Source organism: Mytilus californianus, unplaced genomic scaffold (genome assembly GCF_021869535.1).
Source record: "Mytilus californianus isolate M0D057914Y unplaced genomic scaffold, xbMytCali1.0.p SCAF_3, whole genome shotgun sequence".
NCBI lineage: Eukaryota > Metazoa > Mollusca > Bivalvia > Mytilida > Mytilidae > Mytilus > Mytilus californianus.
This window is the reverse complement of record NW_026262679.1, coordinates 103,633,582-103,646,025: the sequence shown is the minus strand read 5'-3', so window position 1 is coordinate 103,646,025 and position 12,444 is coordinate 103,633,582. Positions and strand designations below refer to the sequence as shown.

At 31.8% G+C, this 12,444-nt stretch overlaps 1 protein-coding gene across 3 annotated transcripts in view; it reads right to left on the bottom strand.

The window, feature by feature from the left end:
* Positions 1-12,444, bottom strand: part of LOC127735638 (poly(U)-binding-splicing factor PUF60-like) — a 38,925-nt gene that overhangs the window by 23,808 nt on the left and 2,673 nt on the right. For 2 of the 3 annotated variants that reach the window (XM_052245870.1, XM_052245871.1), the window contains exons 2-3: positions 12,251-12,305; positions 7,262-7,467 (exon numbers count right to left, since the gene is read on the bottom strand). In XM_052245870.1, the coding sequence (XP_052101830.1) occupies positions 7,262-7,467; positions 12,251-12,305 (261 nt within the window). Of the gene's footprint in view, positions 1-7,261; positions 7,468-8,185; positions 8,269-12,250; positions 12,306-12,444 lie in introns of all 3 variants that reach the window. The other variant, XM_052245872.1, reaches the window with a different exon arrangement.

The following is a 12,444-nucleotide window of genomic DNA, read 5'->3' as shown; positions in this document are numbered from 1 at the left end:
AAATACATGGTTAGATTCAGCATATCAAAGAACACCATATATTCAATTTTTGTTAAAATCAAACAAAGTTTAATTTTGGACCCCAACTTGGACAAACTTGAAAACTGGGCCCATAATCAAAAATCTAAACACATGTTTAGATTCAGCATATCAAAGAACCCCAAGAATTCAATTTTTGCTAAAATCAAACTAAGTTTAATTTTGGACCCTTTGGACCTTAATGTAGACCAATTTAAAAAACGGGACTTAAAATTAAAAATCTAAATACACGGTTAGATTTGGAATATCAAAGAACCCCAATAATTCAATTTTTGATGAAATCAAACATAGTTTAATTTTGGACCCTTTTGACCTCAATATGAACCAATTTGATAGCGGGGCCCACAAATAAAAATTCTAAATTCATGGTTAGATTCAGCATATCAAAGAACCCCATATATTCAATTTTTGTTGAAATCAAAAAAAGTTTAATTTTGGACCCCAACTTGGACCAACTTGAAAACTGGGCCCATAATCAAAAATCTAAATACATGTTTAGATTCAGCAAATCAAAGAACCCCAAGAATTCAATTTTTGTTAAAATCAAACTAAGTTTAATTTTGGACCCTTTGGACCTCAATGTAGACCAATTTAAAAAACAGGACCCAAAATTAAGAACCTAAATACACGGTTAGATTTGGAATATCAAAGAACCCCAATAATTCAATTTTAGATGAAATCAAACAAAGTTTAATTTTGGACCCTTTTAACCTCAATATGAACCAATTAGATAACGGGGTCCACAAATAAAAAATCTAAATACATGTTTAGATTCAGCATATCAAAGAACCCCATATATTCAATTTTTGTTGAAATCAAACAAAGTTTAATTTTGGACCCCAATTTGGACCAACTTGAAAACTGGGCCAAAAATCAAAAATCTAAATACATGTTTAGATTCAGCATATCAAAGAACCTCATATATTCAATTTTTGCTAAAATCAAACAAAGTTTAATTTTGGACCCTTTGGACATTAATGTAGACCAATTTGAAAACTGGACCCAAAATTAAAAATCTAAATACACTGTTAGATTCGGCATAACAAATAAATAAATGTGATCAAAGATTTTACAAATCTAATGCGCCATACTGTGCAATTAAAGATCACTTCTTGAAATTTTTCAATATTTGAAATTTGAAAAAAAAATAATATTTGAAGAATAATTCTTTTTAATTTCTGAAATCTGAAATGAGAAAAAATTGGCCCCCCACAATTTCTTTTTATCCCCCCCCCCCTTTTTCCCCCAAAAAAATTCTTTCCCTCAAGATATGGTCATAATCTCAATTCAAATTTCCAATGGAGTTGGCAACCATAATTACCCATTTAAATTTACCATAGTGCTAACTTAATCTATTTTATAATAGAATTAATAAAAATATAGTGTCAAATCTTTCATATGGATTTTTTTGTAAAAAAAAAAGATGAAAACATTTGCAGATATTTTTACTGGTCTTCCTTTATAAATATGCATTTCTTTAAACATAATTTAAAAGCAGAGTAAGGGAAGTAACCAAAACGTTGTATTTGGATTACCTCCCTTACACTGTTTTAGATTATCTTTATTGTTCATTAACCATTACTTTATACATAATTTAAAAGCAGTGTAAGGGAGATAATTTCAATGATGTATTTGATTTATCTCCCTTACACTGCTTTAAATTATGTTTTGTACTAAAGTATTTGTCCATTAACCAGGACAACCTTGTTTTTCCCCCTTTTTTGCCCCTAATTCCTAAACGGTTTGAGCCATAACCCCCCAAAGCAAATCCTAACCATCCCTTTGTGGTATGGAAACTTGTAGTATAATTTTAGAGAGATCCATACACCGTTCCACAGTTATTGTCTGGAAACTAGAAAATGCTCATTTTTGGCCCCTTTTTGACCCCTAATTCCTTAACTGTTGGTACCATAACCCCCAAAATCAATCCCAACCTTCCTTTTGTGGTATTTAACCTTATGGTCAAATTTCAAAAAGATCCATTCACTTAAACTAAAGTTAGAGTGCGAAAACCAATATGTATTCGGACGACGACGCCGGACGACGACGCCGGACGACGACGACGACGACGCCGGACGACGACGACGACGACGACGCCAACGTCATACCAATATACGACCACAAAATTTTTTTGCGGTCGTATAAAAATGGGACCCAAAATTAAAAATCTAAATACACGGTTAGATTTGGCATATCAAAGAACCCCAATAATTAAATTTTTGATGAAATCAAACAAAGTTTAATTTTGGACCCTTTTGACCTCAATATGAACCAATTTGATAGCGGGCCCACAAATAAAAAATCTAAATACATGGTAAGATTCAGCATATCAAAGAACCCCATATATTCAATTTTTGTTGAAATCAAACAAAGTTTAATTTTGGACCCCAACTTGGACCAACTTGAAAACTGGGCCCATAATCAAAAATCTAAACACATGTTTAGATTCAGCATATCAAAGAACCCCAAGAATTCAATTTTTGTTAAAATCAAACTAAGTTTAATTTTGGACCCTTTGGACCTTAATGTAGACCAATTTAAAAACGGGACCCAAAATTAAAAATCTAAATACACGGTTAGATTTGGCATATCAAAGAACCCCAATAATTCAATTTTTGATGAAATCAAACAAAGTTTAATTTTGGACCCTTTTGACCTCAATATGAACCAATTTGATAGCGGGTCCACAAATAAAAAATCTAAATACATGGTTAGATTCAGCATATCAAAGAACCCCAAGAATTCAATTTTTGATGAAATCAAATAAAGTTTAATTTTGGACCCTTTTGACCTCAATGTGGACAAAGATGATAACGGGGCCCAAAAATCAAAAATCTAAATACATGGTTAGATTCAGCATATCAAAGAACCCCATATATTCAATTTTTGTTGAAATCAAACAAAGTTTAATTTTGGACCCCGATTTGGACCAACTTGAAAACTGGGCCCATAATCAAAAATCTAAATACATGTTTAGATTCAGCATACCAAAGAACCCTAAAAATTCAATTTTTGTTAAAATCAAACTAAGTTTAATTTTGGACCCTTTTGACCTTAATGTAGACCAATTTTAAAACGGAACCAAAAATTAAGAATCTAAATACACGGTTAGATTCGGCATATCAAAGAACCCCAATAATTCAATTTTTGATGAAATCAAACAAAGTTAAATTTTGGACCCTTTGGACCTCAATGTGGACCAATTTAAAAATGGGGCCCAAAATCCAAAAACTTAATACACGGTTAGATTCAGCATATTAAAGAACCCCTAGGTTCAAGAATAAAACCCCATTGAAATTGATCAAGAAATAAGCAATTTATACGAAGTATCTTCTTTTGCACAATAATGTGCAATTGAATATTTCTTGCTATTGTGCAATACTGTACAATTGACAATTTCTTGCTATTGCGCAATATTGTGCTATTGGATATTTCTTGCTATTGCGCAATACTGTGCAATTGAAGATTTCTTGCTATTGCGCAATACTGTGCAATTGAAGATTTCTTGCAATTGTGCAATACTGTGCAATTGAAAATTTCTTGCTATTGCACAATACTTATTATATAATAATTTACACATCCTGTTTGGTGTGTATCTCCTACCATATCATTATTATTTGCTTTTAAATATTAATCAGAAATAACCAACTTAAAATGGAAAATTTTAAAAGAAAAAAAAAAGGAAAAAAAGAAAAAAAAAGAAAAAAAAAAATCCCCCCCCCAAATTTTTTGAACCCCCTTATGATTCATCACCCCCAAACTCAATCCCTGCCTTCCCTTTGTGGTATGGTACCTTGCAGTACAATTTCAGAGAGATCCATACACTTGAACACAAGTTATTGTCTGGAAACTAGAAAAATGCTTATTTTTGGCCCCTTTTTGGCCCCCAATTCCTAAACGTTTCGGGCAATTACCCCCAAACTCAATTCCAGCTTTCCCTTTGTGATATGGAACCTTGTAGTACAATTTCAGAAATATCCAAACACTTACACACAAGTTATTGTCATGAAACTAGAAAAATGCTTGTTTTTTGCCCCTTTTTTGGCCCCTAATTCCTAAAATTTTGAGGCAATTACCCCCAAAATCAATTACAGCCTCCCTTTGTGATATGGAACCTTGTGGTACAATGTCAGAGAGATCCATACACTTACACACAAGTTATTGTCTGGAAGTTACAAAAATGCTTATTTTTGGCCCCTTTTTGGCCCCTAATTCCTTAACTGTTGGTACCATAACCCCCAAAATCAATCCCAACCTTCCTTTCGTGGTATAGAACCTTATGGTAAAATTTCATGGCGATCCATTCACTTAAACTAAAGTTAGAGTGCGAAAACCAATGTGTCTTCGGACGACGCCGGACGACGCCAGACGACGACGACGACGACGACGACGACGCCAACGTCATACCAATATACGACCAAAAAATTTTCAATTTTTGCGGTCGTATAAAAAGGAAAAAAAGAAAAAAAAAGAAAAAAAAAAAATCCCCCCCCCCAAATTTTTTGAACCCCCTTATGATTCATCACCCCCAAACTCAATCCCAGCCTTCCCTTTGTGGTATGGTACCTTGCAGTACAATTTCAGAGAGATCCATACACTTGAACACAAGTTATTGTCTGGAAACTAGAAAAATGCTTATTTTTGGCCCCTTTTTGGCCCCCTATTCCTAAACGTTTCGGGCAATTACCCACAAACTCAATTCCAGCTTTCCCTTTGTGATATGGAACCTTGTAGTACAATTTCAGAAATATCCAAACACTTACACACAAGTTATTGTCATGAAACTAGAAAAATGCTTGTTTTTTGCCCCTTTTTTGGCCCCTAATTCCTAAAATTTTGAGGCAATTACCCCCAAAATCAATTACAGCCTTCCCTTTGTGATATGGAACCTTGTGGTACAATGTCAGAGAGATCCATACACTTACACACAAGTTATTGTCTGGAAGTTACAAAAATGCTTATTTTTGGCCCCTTTTTGGCCCCTAATTCCTTAACTGTTAGTACCATAACCCCCAAAATCAATCCCAACCTTCCTTTCGTGGTATTGAACCTTATGGTAAAATTTCATGGAGATCCATTCACTTAAACTAAAGTTAGAGTGCGAAAACCAATGTGTCTTCAGACGCCAGACGACGACGACGCCAGACGACGACGACGCCAACGTCATACCAATATACGACCAAAAAATTTTCAATTTTAGCGGTCGTATAACAATTCACCAAAGTTTGAAACAAATTGGTGAAAGCGTTTTTGAGTTAATGTCCAACATGTTGGCGACGGACGGACGGACAGACGGACGTACAACGGTATACCATAATACGTCCCATATACGGGCGTATAAAAAGAAGTAGGTGTCTTGACTGATCTAAAAGTGCACATACTTTACAACTCATCACAGTAGAGCTGTTGACCAAATATGAAGTCATTTTGTCCAGTTGTATAGGAAAAGTATGTGAAAAAAATATGTTCATTCAACATATTGAAAAATTCAAAGTAGGTATCTGTCAAATCCTTAAGGTGTTTACATACGTCATACTTTATTTGGCCTTTTTAATTTGTTTGATTTGAGCGTCAATGACAAGTCTTTTGTAGACGAAACAAGTGTCTGGCATTCACAATTTTAATTCTGGTATCTCTGATAAGTTTATGTTACAACTCATCACTTCCAAGCTGCTGAACAAAGTTTAGTAAATCAGTTAAATAGTTTCTGAGAAAAGTGATGAAAATACTTTGTGGATGAAAAAACAGACAAGGTGTTTGCAATGCTCCTGGAGTAGGAGTATAATTTTAACTTTAAAGTAATTGTTTTACTAGGGTTAATATCAAATGGATCTTGGTCAAAATATTACAGTGACCAATATTTTCCTGCCGCATTTTTAAATAATAATAAAATGCTCCGCTGGGGCGCAGCTTGATACGACCGCAGAGGTCGAACCCTGAACAGTTGGGGCAAGTATGGACAAAACATTCAAGCTTGATACAGCACTGAATTTGGATTGTAATTAAATATTTGACACAGCATAGGTTTCTGACACAGAATGAAAGTGGTCTAAGAACTTAAAAAATTTTAATTTACCTATTCAAACCATATTATTATTATTGCTTTTATATATAAATCAGAAATAACCAATTTAAAATGGAAAATTTTAAAGAAAAAAAAGAAAAAAATAATCCCCCCCCCCCAAATTTTTTGAACCCCCTTATGATTCATCACCCCAAAACTCAATCCCAGCCTTCCATTTGTGGTATGGTACCTTGCAGAACAATTTCAGAGAGATCCATACACTTGAACACAAGTTATTGTCTGAAACTAGAAAAATGCTTATTTTTGGCCCTTTTTGGCCCCTTCTTCCTAAGCTTTTTGGTCAATTACCCCCAAAATCAATCCCAGCCTTCCCTTTGTGGTATGGTACCTTGCAGTACAATTTCAGAGAGATCCATACACTTGAACACAAGTTATTGTCTGGAAACTAGAAAAATGCTTATTTTTGGCCCCTTCTTCCTAAGCTTTTTGGTCAATTACCCCCAAACTCAATTCCAGGTTTCCCTTTGAGATATGGAACCTTGTAGTACAATTTCCTAAAGATCCATACACTTACACACAAGTTATTATCATGAAACTAGAAAAATGCTTGTTTTTTGGCCCCTTTTTGGCCCCTAATTCCTAAAATTTGAAGGCAATTACCCCAAAATCAATCCCAGCATTCCCTTTGTGATATGGAACCTTGTGATACAATGTCAGAGAGATCCATACACTTACACACAAGTTATTGTCATGAAACTAGAAAAATGCTTGTTCTTTGCCCCTTTTTTGCCCCTAATTCCTAAAATTTGGAGACAATTACCCCCAAAATCAATCCCAGCATTCCCTTTGTGATATGGAACCTTATGGTACAATGTCAGAGAGATCCATACACTTACACACAAGTTATGTCTGGAAGTTACAAAAATGCTTATTTTTGGCCCCTTTTTCCTTAACTGTTGGTACCATAACCCCCAAAATCAATCCCCACCTTCCTTTTGTGGTATTGAACCTTATGGTAAAATTTCATTGAGATCCATACACTTAAACTAAAGTTAGAGTGCGAAAACTAATGTGTCTTCGGACGACGACGACGACGACGCCAACGTCATACCAATATACGACCACAAAAATTTTTTTGCGGTCGTATAAAAATTGTAATAAAAACTGTTTTTTTTTAATTTATACTACACAATATACCTGATGTTGATGGGCTATAGTTTGTTTCACTAATACACTTTTAATACTCTGTTCCATGGCATACTTTTTGGCCCTTTGTATGGACTCTTGGTGAGATGAAGAAAGCTTAGGTAAAACAAAAGGTTTAACATCTCTCTTCGCCCCTGGACCTTCCAACAGAGTACCTAGTTGATCAGCTTGTGGACCTCCAATAGTGCCATTGAAATCTGTAAAATTGAAAAATCCCAAATAAGAAACATTTCTTGATATTGTTACCCCCCACTAGGATTAACATACAGAATGCTGAATAAGCCAAATTAATATGCACTTTTTATTTTATATTTTATGTCAATTTTCAGAAAGGTGATTTAAAACATGATTAAGATAACCAGCAAGCTGAGCTCACGAATGCATACCCCTCTCTATTTGTATAAATACATGTGCATAACAAAAGATCATTCACCTGGTACCCCTGCTTAGTAAGCAGGAATGCAATATATGTTCATTGCTTACTGTTTCCCCAAGCATGTTTATTTAGGAACAAAAAATACATACATTTCTATTTCTTATTTCAAATACTTTTGATTTTTCAGAGGATATATTTTAGTTTTGTTTTGCATACATTCAGTTCAATTTCATTTTTTTATAGTTACTGCAAATTATAAACAAAATAAAAAAAAGACTTGAAAATAAATTATGAATAAATCTCCCTTAATAAATATATGAGTTCCATTTATCTTTTTGAGTAAATTTAGCTATTTCTACCATGCTAAGGGAAACAATCTATTCCTTACATTATTCCTTTATGATTTGAATTTCCATATACTTATCTTCTACAAGACCTGAATTAATTATGGATTCAGTTGTTGTTTTGCATTATTCAATTGCAATACAATTCTTAATAACAAAATAAAAGTGTTGTCCCCATCTTAACACAATCTTTACCGATAGTTCTCCACATAGGCTGATGTTATGGCAACAAGCCTTCAATGATTTTTGGTCGGTGGTGCATGTTTTTTCACTCGCTACTTTTATATGAAAAACACAGAAGTAAAAAGAAAGAAACCACATGAGTATGACAATCTAAAATTTTCCATAGCGTGAGTGGCACATATTTAATTCAATACTATGATAAACAATGTATATAAGGGGCAGACTATGTAAAATGAGGTCATTTAATTTTAGTTTCTCAAAGAATTTAAAGACAAATCAACAATTATCCAATAATTTCTTATGAGAAAATATTGAATATAATTTTTTTTAAAGGAGATTTTTCTTCTATATTAATTTTAAAATTTTTGAGATTATGAGAAACTAATATTTTATTATGACCTAATTCAAGACATATTTCAACTTTAAATGATGTAATATATAAGTTATCATTTACTTTGTATTTTCAATAGATACAAAACTAAATTATAAATAGCTCATAACCAAATAATAATGAGTTTTACAAAGAAAATTTAATTAATAGCCAATGTCTGTCAATTAACAAACAATATGAAAATATGTCTTGTCAAATCTGAACGATAAGATATATTCTTCTGAACTGCAGCATCTTGTGATCAATCTATGGAGAAAAACAAAGTTTATTAGTAAATGGAGTAATTAACGTCTGCAAAGAATAAAAAAGACTAATACATAACTATTAAGTAGAAATATACAATAAAACCTTGTTACCCTTGTGAAGAACAAAAGTCTACAAATTAAATTAAATGACAAAAGGAGAAAACACACTGGTGGATCCAGAGGGCATTGTAATAAAACAAAATTCCATAAAAATCTATGAATTTCATAGATCTACAATTTCAGATTGTATTCCCCTTTTAATTTTTTTTATCTACCGGTATGCTTGAAACAAATCGCAACGAAATGCGGTTTTAATCAATAAAACGATGACTTTTTTTTTTTCAGTCCTCTAATGATGTGAATAGTCCATATTATCATTGTTTAAGTAAGAGACATATTTCATTGAAGCTTTGTCTACTGGACAGAATCTGCAATGAGTGAAGATTTGCATATTTACAAACTTGTGAATGTATTTAAATAAATAAGACAATGGTGAATTGTCATATGAAATCTATGATAGAATAACAGGGTTTTACTGCATTTACATTTGCCTTAACACATAACTACACTGGGAAATGTGAAATCAAATATCATATAAGAACAAGTATATACTAATCTAATTGAATGTTTTAGGACGAAAAAAAATCAACAAAATACGCATTTCCAAGTAATTGAACAATGTATATTGCTGGCTGAGATGAGATTATTTGAATCATAAAAACATCTGACTTAGCAGTGGTAAAATATAAGAATTTTTGCTTAAAAATAATACTGTTGGGAAACATTTCGAAAATTTTTCCTAGATAAGCATTTTATATTGTGGCAATATACAATTTTTTCATCTATTAGTTATCAACCACTGATCATGATAATAAATTATTTGATCAAAATTGAGTAATTGTTTTTAAGGATTAAACAATTCCCCTATATATCTTTTTGTAACTTGTTTTATTTTATTTCTATGAACATTTTATTATTTTTATCATATCACTTGAGAGTTATCTTCCCTGAAGGTTAAGTATTAAAATATCAAAATAAAATAACACTTAAGTTATTATAATGCAGTACAATGCTAAGATTTGAAACACTTTAGAAAGAAAAAATCCTCAAAACCCTGAACTATTGAAACAGATAGCACAAAGTATGACATTATTGAGGCTGATGCAAATCACTTTATCACTTTGGCTATACAAATAATTCTATCTAAACCTAAAATATTAGTTTACTTTGTGCAAAATTTGCTGATGTCAACATAGACTAGTTGATAGAAATCGATTTGAAGATTTTTTCCCTAAACTGTCCCTTACAATTTTATCATTAAAAAAAATATATGAAAAATAAATCTTATTCTTATACTCTTTACAGATATTATAATAGTAGCACTTGAAACTTGAAAATCAATATCAATCTATCACTTTGATTCTTTTAGGGTTTAAACTACTACATATTTTTACAGCTTATGTTATTATATAAAAAATCATTTTTAAAGCCTTTCCAGATATCATTTATATATTTTTCAAAGTACCAGATAACATCAAGAGCTATCAAGAACCAAATTCATTGAGAGAATTCATTTTCATGGATCAAAAGGTTGTAAATTATATTTAACATGTTTCCCAAAATTTAAATGTATTAATTTTATTTTATACAGTTCATTACTTTTAAATGTTTAGTCATCACATTGTTTTTAGTCATAGTGATATATTTAATTCAAAACAGGCAATTTGTTTCGAAATGTACAAAACTAGACAAATTTTATCCATGAAAATGAATTCATTGCACTTTTATAATTTTAAAACAGCCCTGAAGGTGAAGCCATCAACAAATGCCCTAAGGTGTCTTCAGCAGACACTGTTACAGCTGTTAATCATTCCTGAAAGCAGAAATCAAATTCATATACATGTAGGTGTAGTTCTATGAGAAACACAACAATAAATCACCATGTTTTAAACTTCATCCCCCAAAACTGTCAGTAAGGGCCAAATCAAATTTTTTGCAAACCAGTTTCCAAAAGTAACTCAATTAAAGCTATTTTTATGGATTCTTATTTCTTTTTTAATTCAATCTTACTATAGAATTTCAGTATAGCACTATCACATTAGAAATTCTTGAGAATTTGATTAAAAGAGCAGTAACTATAAAACAAAAGTCTGTTTCTTGGAGTTTTGAAATATATGTTAATCAAATACAGTTTCCTTAATCTAAATCTTTCTTAATTTTTCCTTTCTACAACCCCTTGTCAATTTATATTTCCTATCACATTCATACAACAATTTCCATTTTCAAAAGAGGTCCACAAAATTCTTAGGTCATCTGGACATTCTTTTCGACAAATCTTGCCTCCTTTGGCCATCTCCAATTGTCAGTTACTGCAAATACAGAGAAAGAAAGAGAAACTCTGTCAGTATATGTCCATAAAAATCTTCTGTCGACATAAGAATGTAGGTATTTTATGTATTTTTACACATAGAACACTGCAGTTTGTCATTATCTTTTTATTCGTTGTTACAGTATAGCTTACATTTATTAATTTTTTCTCCTCACACATATATTACACATGAAAATATAAAAAAATTCCATTGTCTCCTGCAGTAACGATTTAACAAAGTTTCAACATTTAACTTCATTAGTATTGAATTACAAGAACATGGATTTTAAATATTTCAAAATTATTGTGTTGCAATTGTTAGCAAGAAAATAATGATTATGATATAAATATGCAACAATATTTTTTGGATGCACGAATGAACACTCCATTTGTTATTCTTTTCTGCAGGCATCTTCTACGGCAGATTGACTCTGTTCTTTTCAACTTTTGCTGCAAACCTGCTTTAAACAGATAGAACAGAAAAAAGAAATAACATTATTCTATTGATAAACATACATGGTTGTTATAATGAAAAACCTGCAGGTCTATGCACGATTAACAAAGGTAGATTGTTGATATATTTAAAGAAATGTCTGAAAATCAGATTTAACCATTTACATACCAAAAAATGTCACTGATTTTACGAATTTTATAATCAAATTTTAAGGAGTTTGGTAAACAAAACTAACAATTGGAAACACACCAGATATTTCACATTAATATATAAAGCCAAAGTAATTTCATGTAAGAAAATTTATTAAAGAACCTGCATGTTTTGTACATACATATTTACAAATAATATTTATACCTACAAAACTTATGAACCTAAAAAATAATGATTATATAAGCTACATGTAGTCTCACATAAATACATACATGTAGATTTTGTATTTTTATATTTGGGGGGAAACAAATCAGAAAATTACATAGATTTATCATGATAACATTAAAAATGACATGTTCAAGGTTCATTTGTGTTTTTGCCAAGTGTTTTTCTGTGCACTTTTGCTTTGTACAAGTACTACAAACATATGTGACCAAGTTATACTTGGCCCTATGAGATCCAAGTTTACCTAGAGCTGATAGCTTCATCATCTTTAATTCTGGCTCTGCCATTGCCATCGCCATCTGAAAAATTAATGGAAAATACTTTAACATTAAAGCTTCTAAAAACATTTTTTCATTTACATTTTCAATGTTTACTACAGGAAGTATCGGCAGGGTATGGTGTCCTGAAGCATTTCTTGATGCTCAGTTATTTTTTGTA